The sequence below is a fragment of the Oryctolagus cuniculus genome, chromosome 12 (genome assembly GCF_051225735.1).
Source record: "Oryctolagus cuniculus isolate XC-2025 breed Fujian yellow rabbit chromosome 12, ASM5122573v1, whole genome shotgun sequence".
Classification (NCBI taxonomy): domain Eukaryota; kingdom Metazoa; phylum Chordata; class Mammalia; order Lagomorpha; family Leporidae; genus Oryctolagus; species Oryctolagus cuniculus.
Window position 1 is genome coordinate 88,752,749 of NC_142878.1, and position 14,583 is coordinate 88,767,331.

Below are 14,583 nucleotides of genomic sequence, written 5' to 3' on the forward strand. Positions count from 1 at the left end.
ATTTCAAAAGAGAATGTGTAGCCGACTTAAGAGGCTCTTCAAGGGTCTTTTTTTTTTTAATTTTTTTTTTTTATTTATTTTTTTTTTTGACAGGCAGAGTGGACAGTGAGAGAGAGAGACAGAGAGAAAGGTCTTCCTTTGCCGTTGGTTCACCCTCCAATGGCCGCCGCGGCCGGCGCGCTGCGGCCGGCGCACCGCGCTGATCCGATGGCAGGAGCCAGGAGCCAGGTGCTTTTCCTGGTCTCCCATGGGGTGCAGGGCCCAAGCACCTGGGCCATCCTCCACTGCACTCCCTGGCCACAGCAGAGGGCTGGCTTGGAAGAGGGACAACCGGGACAGAATCCGGCGCCCCGACCGGGACTAGAACCTGGTGTGCCGGCGCCGCTAGGCGGAGGATTAGCCTAGTGAGCCGCGGCGCCGGCCTTCAAGGGTCTTAATGGCTGCTGTTTGCCAGTCAGGAAGCCGGGTGCTGATTACAACTCTGGTCTCATCTATTTATTGAAACAGATGAAGTAGGATTTTTAGCTGACAGCATTATTTGCTAAAAAGTGTGTTGAAGTACTGGCCTGTCCTGTACTTGAAACTATAGATCTGTATTTATTTAAAATTAAGAGCCTGTAGTTAGGACTTTTCGGCACCAACAACTTTCTTCTAAAGATTAGTCCAGGGCAGGTGTTGGGCCTAATGGTTAAAAGCTGATGTCCCCCAGCCTCACTCCTGACTCTAGCTCCCTGCTAATGCAGCCCCTGAGAGACGGCGGTGATGACTTATGGAATTGGAGCCTGCCTCCCACCCCTGCCCTGCGACCTGGGAGACCTGGGTTGAGTTCCCAGCTCCTGGCTTGGATCCCAGCCAGAGGCTGGTGTAGGCATTTGGGGAGCAGGCAGAAGGGAGGCGCTGTCTGTCTCTCTCAACTCTGCCTCTCTGCTTCTCAGATAGTTTTTAACTATTGTGGATTTGGAGGGTTTTTTAGTTGAAGATTTGAAAGGCAGGGAGAGAGAGAGAGGGAGAAAGAATGACTCTTCATTCTGCTGGTTTACTCCCTAAATACCTGCAACACCTGGGGCTGGGCCAGCCAAAACCAGAAGCCAGGAACTGCATCCAGGTCTCCCATGTGGGCGGCGGGAACCCAAGTACTGGAGCCCTCATCCGCTGTCTACTCAGGAACTGGATGAGGAGGGGAGGAGCCAGGACTCAAACTGTCACTCAGCTACGGGATGCAGCGGCTCGCCCTGCTGCGCCACGGTGCCCACCCCTGGGCTTCTCACAGCCTTAACTGTACCTTCACAGCTGTGCTGGCTGGCTCAGACTTATGACCTGCTGAGGGGAAAATCAATCATCATGTATGTCATTGACAGACTGTGGGGGCAAGCCATTCTGTTTTGAATTTATGAAGCAATTCTACAGAAACGCAACCTTTGATCTAGTAAACCATGCTGAAAATTTAAAAAAAAATTTTGTGGCATAATGTAAGTCTGTAATCACCTCTGTCAAGTATTTTACCTATGAAAATGGACACACCTTGCCCAAACACCCACTGCCACCTACTGGGTCACACCTCTCCCCTCCAGTGAGTCCTTTCTTAGCACATCGCCTTGGGAAGGCAGGCGGCCAGGGAGGCTGGGTCACAGCTGCAAGACAGAGAACCCCCCCCCCACACACACCCCGTTCTGCAGTGAGGAAATGCAGTCGCTCTATCTGGGTTCTAACGCAGGTGCCACTGCTAAGCTCCCCTCTGGCCCTGGGCAAGTCAGTGCAGTTCCTCAAATCAGTGCCCCGGTCGCAGGGCTAGGCATAGACAGCACTAACTGAAGCGAGCCTACCGAGTCCCACCTGGCTCTGCTCACCGGCAATGCGAGGGGGGTGAACTGAGGCAGGAGCTGGCAAGCGCTTCCTGTACAGGCTGGACAGCGCATCTTTCACACTTTGCCGCCGTGAGGTTCCTGCCACAAGCACGCAGCCCTGTCGCTGAGGCTGAGAGCAGCCAGATAAACCAACAACTGGGAGCGGCGCAGGTGTTTCACCGAGCGCAGCATGCGCTGGGTGTTCTCTTCCCTGACACACAGCCAGCAGAGAACGATTCCTCCTCTACTGAAGAGTCGCCGGCCCGTTCCCGCCGTTCCCGGATGGGCGTCCCAACTGGAGTCTGCTGCCTTTTACCCTGCTCTGAGTGTCCAGAATCAGGACTACAGGAGCTGATTCTAATCAGCGTTTCTAGAAAAAGACCAATGACTTAGTGTCAAACACAGACTTAGGTTATGTGTTACAGAGTCTCTCTTGTTACTGGCTAAAAAGAAAAAACAAACACTGCAGACAACAGTATCAGGTTGACATATGTTGGCTTGAGGGTGCCTTTCATGACCCCAGTAAGGAAATGGCAAATGTAAATATAGTTACCAATGCAGTCTAACTCAGCGCTCTTTGAGATTTTATACTCCGTTTAAAAGCTCTAAATATATTTACTCAGGTCAAAAATGATGAATCTTGGACCTGTTTTGATCACGCATAGTTAGAGAAAGCCAACAGGGGGTGAGGTGGAGGCACGAGGCTGGCTGAAATGCCTTGCTGGTGTTTGAAAGACCAGGGCTGGGCCAGGAGGAAACTGGGAGCTAGAACTCAACCCAGGTCTCCTCCGTGGATGGCAGGGACTCAGCTACTTGAGCCATCACCTGCTGTCTCCAAGTGTGTGCATTAGCAGGAAGCCAAGACTTGAACCCGGACACTCTGACATGCCCTGGGCCTGCCCAGTTGGGGGCCCCTTCTTTATACACAGAGTCTTATGATTAGCTAGGAAGAGCCCAACACCTGCATGAGCTGTGTGATGGGCAGGGCAGCCCCAGAGCGTACCAGCGGCAAGGGGGCTGCAAGGCAGAGAACGAGCCTTCTCCAGGCTCCTTGGGAAGCCCCACGCCCACATTCTGCCCCTAGGCATACCTTGGAAGGTGAAACTCCGGGGAAAATCCTTCCATTCTTCCCTGAATGCAGTCGAGGCTATTTTCTTCTTTGTAGAATATTTTTTTAGTTAATCAACCAGCAAGACCACAAGTGGACAAACCTCCTTAGGGACTGGTCCTCCCTATCCTTGTCAGTGTTGACAGATTTATCCCAAAAGCCCCTTCCTTCCTTCCTTCCTTCCTTCCTTCCTTCCTTCCTTCCTTCCTTCCTTCCTTCGGCAGAGCTACAGAGAGACGGGGGGGGGGGGGAGGAAGGGAGGGAGGGAGAAAGAGAGAGAGAGAGGTGTTTTCCATCTGCTGGTTCACTTCCCAAATGGTCACAATGGCTGGAGCTGGGCCAATACGGAGCCAGGAGCTTCTCCTGGTTCTCCCAAGCAGGTGCAGAGACCCAAGGACTTGGGCCATCTTCCACATTTTCCCAGGCAATAGCAGAGAGCTGGATTGGCAGAGGAGCAGCTGGGACTTGAACCGGCACCCATATGGGATGCCAGCACTGTAGGCTGCAGCTTTACCTGTATGCCACAGCGCTGGCCCTCAAGGACTCCTTTCAGCATCCTGTAGAACCAACTGCCTGCTGTGTGTGTTCCCGGGGGCTGGGGAGTGCGGGGTGGCAGCTGAGGACAGGAAGCCGCACTGCCCATTCTCAGCTCCAGGGAATCCATTCCGCTGCCATAGAACCTGTCCTAGACTGGGCAGAGGGGTCCCCTCCTTCTGTTTCTTGAACAGTAGCCAGTTTCACTCCAATTGTCAGGAAAAGATAGTGAGAGTAGAATTCTCAATGTTAAGGTTTGTTTTCCTCTTATAATTTTCTTCAGCCTTCAGCACTCACCTGCTAGTGGGTGCGAGCAGATGACAAAATGGATGTGTGAGAAACAAACGTTCACAGCAAAGCTCAAACACCTGACCACACCTAGGCCACCAGCTTGTTTTTGTGGATGTGTGTAAGCTTGTAGGGGAGATTTTTGTGTGCGTTCCCACAACACAATGTTTTCTCCTAGTGCAGCTGAAGGGAATAAATAGGAATTCAGTTGTTCATGGTATTCCAAAAAGAATAGCATGATTTCTATGTGTTCTGCCACCTGAGTTTATTGGCAATATGAAGCATGAAGTTTTTCAGTGTGGGGAGTGGGCATACCTACTATAAATAAATACAATGAACTGAGAAGATAAGTTCAGGATGTGACAGTGCTGAATGAGAGAAACAGTGTGTGTGGCAGGGAGGGACTGGAGGCAGCAGTCCCTTTAGGAAGCAAGAACAGGAGGGACTTACTTTATAAATATTTTTATTTATAATTTTCACTTTATTTGAAAGGCAGAGAAAGACACACACACATACACAGACTAACAGACAGACAGCTCCCACCCACTGGGTCACTCCCCAAATGCCTGCAACAGCCAGGGCTGGGCCAAGACAAAGCCAGGAGCCAGGAGCTCCATCCAGGTTTCCCGTGTAGCTGGTATGGCCCCAAGTACTTGAGCCGTCACCTGCTGCCTCCCAGGGTGTGCATTAGTAGGAAGCTGGGTTGGAAGAAGAGGCAGGGCTGGACCCCGAGCCCTGTTGATACGGGCATCGGTGCCAAGTGCCTGCCCCCAGGGGAGGCTTCTCAGAGGAGTGTAGGGATGAGGAGGAAAATCATCCCATGTTCCATGGCAAGGATTCCTGGGTGAAGGAATAGCACCTGCGAAGGCTCAGGGCTGGGACAGAACTTGACGCGTTAGAGGGAAGAGTGGAGCTGGTATGGAGAGCGCATCAGAGGAAGCGTGGTGAAGGGTGCCCCAGGAGAGGAAGGAGCGTGGGAGCAGGGGTCACATGCGGAGCCTGGAGCTTATTTGAAGCTCCACAGGGAATAACATAATGAGAATCCCGTTTAAATGGCGACTCCCTAACAGCTGTTCGGAGAATGAATTGTAGCAGAAGAGAAGCAGAGTCCAGTTAGGAGGCTGTTGTGGGCATTCAGCATACACATACATGCACATCACATGTGCACACACACTCACATGTGCACACACACAGGCCAGTCCTCCCTTATCTGCAGGGAATGTGTTCCAGGATGCCCAGCGGATGCCTGAAACCTTAGATGTCACTAACCCCTCTCTATACGGCGCTTGCATTGTAAGCATCACTCTTCTTGCACTTTGGGGCCATAAGCACCAAAGTTCTTGATCTGATCTAATAACCAAGATGGCTACTAACCAAATGATGGAGGGGCAGTGTCAGCAGTGTGGATGCACTGGACTAAGCGTCACTCACATCCCAGGCAGGACAGAGTGGGGTGATGCAAGATTTCATCACACTCTTCAGAATGGCATGAGATTTTAAATCTGGGAATTATCCATTTCTGGAAGTTTCCATTTAACATTTTCAGGCCCTGGTTGATCAAGGGTAACTGAAACCACAGAGAGTGAAACCATGGTAAGGGAGAGACTGCTGCGTGTACACACACACACACACACACACACACCAGAGAAGTGTACTGGTTTGAGTGGATCTGAAGGGCAGAGAAGTCTTTGGGGTTGTGCACCACGGGACAAAGACCAGTCTCTCTTGTCCCTCCGTGTACAGAACCAGCCATCCCACAGGGTAGCCTGGCCCTGCCCAGTTCCTGCCTTCTAACAAGAACTCGTTGGGTGAAGGTTGGGTGTGACAAACAGTGAGACTGCCGGCCAGTGGGGGTTGGTGCTGTGGCCTCCTGTGTCGCACCACACTGACCGGTGGGGGGTTGTTGCATCGCCCAGCGCCCCTTGCTGTTCAGAGCGCTCATTTCTGCTCCGTGTCACGCGTCTGATGTGCAGTCAGCGTTGTCTGAGCACGAGCAGTCCCCTAGAACTCACCCCAGTCCCACACTTGCCCAGTACGGCACCTTTGTCAATGCCTCTCCTTCCATGCATCCGGCAGCGGTCTCAATTCCAGACAAAGAACCGCGTCCTAAACCTCTCTGTATCTCTAAAGCCATCAGCACAGTGCCAAAGAAATAGTGGTGCTCAGCCAGTAGGAACTGAAATGAATGCATACGTAGGATGGGCGGGTGCTGGAGCAGGCGCTACTTTCTGTGTTTTTTTTTTTTTTTTTGGTTTTTTTTTTTTTTTGTTTTTTTTTTGACAGGCAGAGTTAGAGAGAGAGAGACAGAGAGAAAGGTCTTCCTTTTGCCGTTGGTTCACCCTCCAATGGCCGCCGCTGCAGCCGGCGCACCGTGCTGATCCGATGGCAGGAGCCAGGATCCAGGTGCTTTTCCTGGTCTCCCATGGGGTGCAGGGCCCAAGCACCTGGGCCATCCTCCACTGCACTCCCTGGCCACAGCAGAGGGCTGGCCTGGAAGAGGGGCAACCGGGACAGAATCCGGCGCCCCAACCGGGACTAGAACCCGGTGTGCCGGCGCCGCAAGGTGGAGGATTAGCCTATTGAGCCGCGGCACCGGCCTTACTTTCTGTGTTTTCTAAGCTGAAGAGAGAGGAGCATAGCAAGTCCCGTTCCGCTTCAGCCACGGAGGCCTGGGGGCAGGGAAGCCACGGGAGGTCCAGAGAGCACAGAGGCCACCTGGCGGCGTGCACTCACGGAACCCACCTTTCCTGAGTACCTGCTGTGTCCAGGACACAGAGGACGTGGAGGACGTATTGCCAGCTCACCGCGTGCCTCCTGTATGACAGATTACACGGTGATTTGTCTTTAAGGACGAATGGCGTTACAAGGCTGTGAATGTGAAGTGTGAGCTTGCTGTGCAGACAGCAGACCCGGAGCACGGAGGGCTGGCTGCTGCTGCACCTGGGAGGGGCCCAGGCCTGCCCCACAGCTGCCCTGAGACACCAGTCCCTGTCTGATGGCACAGGCACGTTTTAGTGTCACACTGGGTGCCCACTGCTGTCACACAGCGCTCCAGGGGAACCATGTTGTAGTGAACGGGAGTGCAGGTGGGATGGCGGTGGAAGGGGACATTTGGGAAAACTGCAGGAATTCACCCTGGATTTTCTGGAAAAAAGCAAAGTGCAGAGGAATGGAGAAGGCATTTTAGGCGTTGGAATAGGCATGAACAAAGCAACAGGTGTTGGAGTAACTTAAGTTTATTTAGAGGACAGTGATGGCCGAGCCTTGCTGACGGCTCAGTGGTGTTTCCCTGCCTTCCAGATGCTAGGGGCGTCAACCTGTGTGTGTGTGAACACACACAAGGAAACCGGAGGACGTGCTATGAGGGAAAGCAGAGGGGACTGTGGCAGAGCACTGCACAGAGCCCCCCACCCCACCCCTGGAGGCAGGGGAAGGAGCCCTGGGGTGAAGAGGGTGGCGCGTGCGAGGCGCGGGAAGTCAGTGCTGTTGCTGGGCCAGCCTGCACATCGCTGCTCGCCGGCAGGAGCGAGGCACGCAGGTGTAACGCACAAGGCGGGGCTGGGCGCCTTGACACGCCTGCTGAGACCCGGTTCTCCGTGGGCGTATTTCTGTGTCCCAACCTGAGGATTCCCCTGGAGAGAGGGGGAGGTAGGGACAAAGAGGGCGACTTTCTCCTCCACTTCTTGTGACTCCTGTCCCTGTTTGCAGCCGGGCGATGGGGCCGATGCGGTGGATGAGCCACAGGATAACAAGAAGCTGAAGGTGGGTGCCTGATGGGGCCACTGCAGGCTCTCAGCAGCTGGCCACAGACTCAGGGTGTGACACTGGGGGTAGCCGTGTCGCATCCTGGGGGCCCTGGCCGTGGCCAGGCCTGGGAAGCTCCCGAGAGCTCTGCCAGCGTGGGACTCTCACCTCCGGTGCTCGCTCAGGAGGAAGTCTGCAATGTCACGGCTTGCTGAGTGACTCTGCGTCTGTGAAGTGACCAGACCAGATGAACTCAATCCCTGGTGTACAGCCCTCACATCGTGTGACTGCTTGATTTAAATTCTGTGGCTTTGGAATGCCCAGGCACCGAGGGAAAGACAGGGAGAGCACGGGAGTGGGTAGGGGGCTGAGTTTTCCAGAAAACCATGTCTTAGCTGGCTGGCGTGCAGAGTGTCTGGGAAGAATTGTGGGGAACTCTGACACGAGAGCCTGGGGCCCAGTCTCTGTGCCAAGGTAATGTCCCGTTGGTTTGGAAGTTCTGTGTCACCACGGCCACTAGATGGCAGAGGCGTTCAGCTCCAGAGGGCCGGAGGGGCGGGAGGCGAGAGGAGGGGGAGGGTGGAGCAGGTGCCCAGGGGTTTGGCTTTGGATGGTCCCCTGTAAATCAGCTGAGATTCCTCCACGAGTCACTGTGGATAAGTGTGTGTGCCTGTACAGTGTGTGTGATAAGTGTGTGTGCCCATATAGTGTGTGATAAGTGTGCGTGTGTCCATACAGTGTGTGTGATAAGTGTGCGTGTGTCCGTACAGTGTGTGTAGTAAGTGTGTGTGTCCATGCAGTGCAGATACATGTGAGCTTGGGACCGGAAGACCTGGGCGCTGGGCCGACACTTTGATTTCCTCCCCGCCTGAGCTTCCTTGCCTTTTCCATGGCTGGGACCACAGCCTCGCTTCTCCCCGGGGGCGTGCCAGTGGTAAACGCTGGGCAGGGCCCCCTGGGGCTGGTCACGTGCAGTGGGTCTGTGTGGTGTGAGGCGCACTTGGAGGAGGTGCACACCCTGGCCAGCGTGCAGTCCCTGGTGCACGTGGTCTGCTGGCTCCTTGTGGAGACTTTGGGGACCGCTGAGCACACAGGGGGACTCTCCTGGCTGGAGGCGAAGGAAGAGGGGAGGTTCTCCATGATCTCTATGGGAAAGAGGCAAGGGCAGGGAGGCCCTTGTGCGGCTCCTCCCTGGGCTCGGGCAGGGACCCACTGAGGCCTGCGGCTTTCCCCTTGCCCAGCTCCCGTCCATGCTGACCCGAGGGAGCAGCTCGGCTTCCCTGCACAACAGCACGATCCGCAGCACCATTTACCAGCTCATGATCCACAGCCTGGACCCCATGGGGGAAGGTAAGCAAGGCCGCCCCGCCCCACGTGCTCTGCCCCGTCCACTCCTTCTCCCTGCAGAGCTGCAATGCAGCAGGTTGGTGGTGGGAAGAGAGAGTTAGCAGAGCCAAGGGTGGGTGGTAAAAGCCAGGCAGTCCGCGAGATGGGGCCCGGGGCACTCCCCGAGAGCAGGATACCTGGAATATGGAAGCTGAAGTGGGCAGGTACCCGCACCCCATGACTTCCCTGCCTCGGCACCCCTCCCTGTGAGTGAAGGGGCTCAGCTGCAGGTCGGCCACGAGTGCCGCATGCCCGGGAGCCTGGGTTTGGGGCTGTCCTGAGTTCCCTGAGGACTCAGCGCTGCCCCCAGAGGCACCGAGTGGTCCTTCCTTTTGCTCCACATTCGGCTAGGAAGGGGGGATCCTAGGAATTCCCCTCCCCCAGCCAAGAACTCTGGGAGCTGCCAGGACACTTGTGGGGTGGTGAAGAAAAGGTCAAGGTCTCCCGCGCACCAGGGGCTGATGTCCCCCTTGGCAGATGACAGCAGCGCTCGCGACTCGCCCCCACCCTGCCAAGAGCCACCCCAGCGGGCATCTGAGGCCTCTGCCTGCCTCCTGCTCTCCTTGGGCCCCGCCTCGCTGGGGCCCAGGCACAAGGCCCCTCAGGAGAGCCTGGGCAGGAGGGCCCACGAGCCACAGGTAGGACCCTGGCTGACCTTCCGGTTGGCACCAATGTAGGGGCCTCAGAGGCAGCCTGGGCCACCAGGTGTTTAAAACCAGCGCTCGCATATTGTACAGGGGTGGGGGGTGGTTCCGGAAATTCCTCAATGCCCTGAGTGTGGGCTCCAGAAAGAGACCCTCGGTGGTCACAGAGCACAGGCCGCAGCACCGGGCGGCTCCTGGCCGGCAGGGGTGGGCGCGCCCGGCCTGTGCCTGGTGGCGGCAGCTTGGCCACTTGCAGAGGAGTCACGGTGCCAGCCGAGCCCTGAGGAGAAAGCCCAGAGCCCCAGCAGCCGCCCGCTGGCCTACTTGTCCTAACAGGATTATGTGATGTGCAGGCCGGGCGAGGTCAGAGGAGATTGATGCTAAGGAGATGATCCGGCTGCAGAGAGAGAGGGAGAGGGGAAAGGCCACACGAGGGAACCAGCACTGGGGACGCCGCGGGCGGTCACCCCAGGGAAGCCCAGTGCACGGGGGTGCGGTGGGGTGGAGGGGAGCCGAGGGGGGCCGAGGTGGCCCTCGTGGTGGCAGCCTGCAGGTGTGCCCTGGGGTGCGGTCCGGCTCAGAGAGCGCCCTGACTTTCCACCCGAGACTCCATCCGGGAGGAGCTTCAGGGAGACCCTTTGTTCCCACGCTGTGTTCCACGCTGTGTTCCACGCCGTTCCGCAAGGCTGCCCGGGGATTCCTCCTCGCGCAGTAGAGTCGTTGCCTGTGCCCGGAGCTCTCCCCTGCCCTGGGAAGGGCGTTTCCTTTCCAGGGCCCCCCACCTCTGGTGTGTGTGAGAGAGTGGGGGACGGGGGACCCACAGCTGGCCTGCCCTCCTCAGCGGCTGTGTGGTGAGGGTGTGAGGGAAGCTTGGTTTTCTCACCAGCACCCCGCAGCCCAGTGCCGACAGAATCCCTCGGCGCCGGGCCTGGAGCCTGGGGAGCCCCAGCTCCGTGGTGCTCAGCAGGACTGCAGCGCTCCGTGAAGGGCACGGGTGCAGGGTGCTGGGGGTGAAGGAGGCAGCCCGTGTGCTGGGTGGCTCTGCCGGGTGCAGGCTGCCGGTGAGGGCTTGGGAGACGGGGCAAGGGGGACTCCAGGCCTGTTTCCTGCCCTTCGAAGGCAGCGGCTTTGCTACCCAGCTGCCCGATTGCACCTTCTCAGGTTCCTCTCTGCCGTCTGTGTAAGGGCCTGGGGGTGGGGGGGAGACCTTCTGACGCAGGTGCAAGGGAACAAGGGGCCTTTCCGGGTAGGGCAGCTGCTCTCGGCCGCTGATGTTAACTGGCCAGCAAGCATCATGGTGGCTGTGGCCGTTCTGGCGAAAACTTGCATTGACTGTTTGCTGCCGGCACTGGTTTAAGCGCATTCATGAATTTGCTCTGCTGACAACTGCGGAAGAATCTACAGGTGATGAACCTGCGTACAGAGAAGCTAAGGGCCCTGCAGCAAGGTCCACGCTCTGCGGCGAGGGACAAGGATTCAAAGGCAGGAGACTCCATGCTGACACAAGATGGGGGCAGCCCTTGGCAGCTGCCTGAGCCCCTGCGAACATCTTGTCTAATGGACTCTCACGGGAGTGCTGCATGTCACGGTGTCGCCTTTCTCGAGAAGAGACACTGAAGTCAGGGGGCACGCGGGCTTCCCGGAGTCGCCCAGTGCTCGCGGGGCAGAGCGGCCTGGAAGCCGGCATCGATCCCGTGGCGGCACTTGGTTCTTTCAGTCGAGCTGCTGCCCCCTTCCCCGGGCTGTGCAGCTGTGAGGACGCTATGTCCCCGCATCTCTGTCTCTCCTCTCTCTCCTTCTTTGCAACGACAGACAGAAAGCCCTGGGCATGTGGCCTGGCTGAGAGAGTGGCCCTCCCCATTCTTCTTGCCTGGAGACCCAGGCAGCCCTGTCTGTGCGTGCTCCGCTCTGTGGCTCAGGGCTCAGGGCTCAGGGTCAGCCCCTCCTGGGCTGCAGGTTCCTGGGGTCAGAGAGGATAGGACTGAGGGTTTGCTGGGGAACAGCCTGTGAGGGTAGGCTCACAAACACGGTCACCAGCAGGCCCCTGGAGCAGAGCTGCAGGCAGATTCACGGACAGCTACGTTACACAGGACTTTGCGGATCAGCTCGTTGGAGGGCGGCCAGAATAGCCCACCGCAGACTCCGCTGACCAGTGCTGCTGCTTGTCACGTCCTTCCAAGCTTGGATCAGAATCTTGTCAGTTCGGCACGGAAGCAGCCATCACTCGCGCTCATAAAGGACAGAAATCATATTTGTTGCTCCTGAGTCCAACCATGCCAGTTTGCCAGAGACGGCGAGTGACTTGCTCACGGTCACAGCCTGTTAACGACAGTGCAGGGAGTCTAAGGGTCAAGTCTGGGAATCGGGCACCCTGGCTCCACAGCCCTGGGAGGATCAGAAGCCAGACATGGTGACTCCCACGTGCTCACCCACTTGTGTCGCTCTGGCTGCTCCACTGAGCGTCCTGGCAGGGATGGTATCATGGTCCCAGGTAAGATGTGTTTCCTTTCTCCTCCGCAGCCCGCCTCTCCAAGGAGAAGGAGGAGAGCTTGAATCAGGAGGCCCGGGCCCCACCCCAGGCTAAAGCAGAGAGCAAACCCGAAGGTGAGAGGATGGCCACGCGGTGCGTTTCCTCCTGCCGCCTGCCTCCCCCTCCTGAGCCAGTTGGTTGGAGGGAAGACGGATGCTGCTCCCCAGGCCACCTCCCCCGGGGCCTCCTCCTCCCGAGAGCGCCCCCTGCAGCTCCCTCTGCACTTTGCTCACATAGGGCAGGCGGGGCGCCCACCATGTTTTCGCTGCGTCCCATCCCTAAGGAGACTCTGCTGGACTCTGTTTCCTCTTCCTGTCACTCCTCCCCAGGCCCATGTTGCTGCTGTCACTCCTCCCCCAGGCCCATGTTGCTGCTGTCACTCCTCCCCCAGGCCCATGTTGCTGCTGACTGCTCCGAGGACAGGCCCTGCTCAGCCAGGGTCGGCCGCCAGGGCTGCGACACAGAAGTCTAGTACCTGGGTAGCAGCCGGGACTGGGGGAGTGGGAGGATTGCGGCTGCCACGTGAGCTCTGTAAGGGCACCAGGCTGTCCAGGCCACCTGCGAGGTCCAGCATGCTCCCCAGAGGCTCCGAGAGGCCCAAGGACTTGCCCAGGCCCCAGAGCCAGGAAGTGAGAGCACTGCGCCCAGCAGCTCTCCACTCTCCAAGCCTCCTTGCCTCAGGCCTGTTCCCAGACTTTGTGGCTGCTGCCTTTGAAGCCAGCAGGATCCTCCCCAAAAGCCCGGCCCGCTCCCTGCTCCATCGCTCAAGCTGCTCAGGGGAGCCACGGCCACAAGGGCCACGATGCAAACGTCTGTGAATACAGGGAGCAAACACAGCCCCTGCCCACCCGCCCTGTCACCCGCAGTGATCGCGGTAGCAGGCCAATCACCGCGCACGTCACATCTTGCTTTTCCTGCAGACGCAATCCGCCCCCCAGTCCTCTGAGACCCTGAAGCCCAGCAGCCCCGCAGTCACTCACACAGAACCCGGTCCTCTCTTCTGACCTAACACGCGTTTTCCTTTAAAGAGGAGGAGCCAGCCGAGCTCCCTGCGGTCACAGTCACACCAGCCCCGCCTCTGGAGGTCCAGGGACAGGAGGAAGAGGAGCCTGGCAGCCAGGTAGGCACCCAGCCTCTGCACAGGTGGAGGACTTCGAGACTCAGGGAGTGACTCGCTGGCCCCAGCCCCTTCCTCCCCGAGGATCTGAGGCTCAGCCCTCCGCGGTGAGCGCTGCCAGTCCGTTCACTGTGGCACTGTGGTGGGGTGAGCTGTCATGTGCTCTAAGAACACAGGAGTATTGTTGGGTCTGTCGGCGGCTAGGGGCCAGAGAGGCCGGCAGCGCAGCGGGCCGTTGCTGGGTGGAGGCTGCCGCACCTTCCGGGCACGTCATTGCTTGCTGCTGCACGTGTGCAGGCTCCTCCTCCTTGTCTGAGGGGCCTTCAGTCTGGACCCTGCTCTGTCTTCATGGCCTCAAGCCCTCTTTGTCCACCGTGCTCAGGCCGGACGGGATCTCTCATCTCCATGCCCGCCGACCCCGCAGGCCTTGGCTCCCTGGAATGCCTTTCAGAGAGCCTGGACCCCTTCAGGCCAGCATAAACGCCCCTTGACCCGGAAGCTCCACCCCCCACAACTGAATGCCCATGCTGCTTTGCTCTGGGTTCTCACCATGACCTGCCTTGTCTTAGCCTCCTTAGTGGGACGCCTGAGGGCGGGCTCTAAGCCCTAGTCCTCTCTTGCCTGTGGAGGGAAGCGTAATGCCTGCCACATGGCTGCACCCTACGGGCTGTGTGGCAGAGAGTGGACACAGAGCCACTTTTCAGGCCCTGTCCCTGCTTGTTTGTTTGTTTGTTTTTCTCTACCATATTTTTCTTTTTTCTTTAAACTTTTATTTAATAAATATAAATTTTGAAAATACAACTTTCGGATTATAGCGGCTTCCCCCCCATAACCTCCCTCCCACCCACAACCATCCCATCTCCTACTCCCTCTCCTATCCCATTCTTCATCAAGATTCATTTTCAATTATCTTTATATACAGAAGATCAAGTTGGTATATACTAAGTAAAGATTTCAACAGTTTGCATCCACGCAGATACACAAAGTATAGAGTACTATTTGAGTAGTAGTTTTATCGTTAATTCACATAGTACAACACATTAAGGACAGATATCCTACATGGGGAGCAAGTACACAGTAACTCCCGTTGTTGATTTAACAACTGACACTCTTATTTATGACGTCAGTAATCACCCAAGGTTCTTGTCATGAGCTGCCAAGGCTATGGAAGCCTCTTGAGTCCACAAACTCTGACCTTATTTAGACAAGGCCATATTCAAAGTGGAAGTTCTCTCCTCCCTTCAGAGAAAGGTACCTCCTTCTTCGATGGCCCCTTCTTTCCACCAGGATCTCACTCACAGAGATCTTTCATGTAGTTGTTGTTGTTGTTGTTGTTGTTTTTTTTTTTTTTTTTTTTTTTTTTTTTTTTGCCACAGTGTCTTGGCTTT

At 56.8% G+C, this 14,583-nt stretch overlaps 1 protein-coding gene and 1 long non-coding RNA gene across 10 annotated transcripts in view; one reads left to right on the plus strand and one right to left on the minus strand.

Annotated features, from left to right (window-relative positions):
* The window catches only part of SLC24A1 (solute carrier family 24 member 1), a 44,173-nt gene that overhangs the window by 17,463 nt on the left and 12,127 nt on the right, over window positions 1-14,583 (plus strand). For all 3 annotated transcript variants that reach the window (XM_070054388.2, XM_089310597.1, XM_070054387.2), the window contains exons 3-6: window positions 7,483-7,536; window positions 8,760-8,868; window positions 12,069-12,152; window positions 13,107-13,198. In XM_070054388.2, the coding sequence (XP_069910489.2) occupies window positions 7,483-7,536; window positions 8,760-8,868; window positions 12,069-12,152; window positions 13,107-13,198 (339 nt within the window). The remainder of the gene's footprint in view (window positions 1-7,482; window positions 7,537-8,759; window positions 8,869-12,068; window positions 12,153-13,106; window positions 13,199-14,583) is intronic.
* LOC108178245 (uncharacterized) lies at window positions 6,995-13,247 on the minus strand. Of its 7 annotated transcripts, none has more exons than XR_016218279.1 (4): window positions 11,978-12,117; window positions 10,150-11,867; window positions 8,777-8,927; window positions 6,995-8,626 (listed from the first exon to the last, which is right to left on the minus strand). It is a non-coding gene; the product is annotated as an uncharacterized LOC108178245 (long non-coding RNA). The 7 variants fall into 7 exon arrangements; XR_016218280.1 differs by having other exon boundaries at window positions 6,995-7,406; window positions 7,687-8,927; XR_001794964.4 differs by adding an exon at window positions 13,059-13,247 and having other exon boundaries at window positions 6,995-11,867; window positions 11,978-12,075.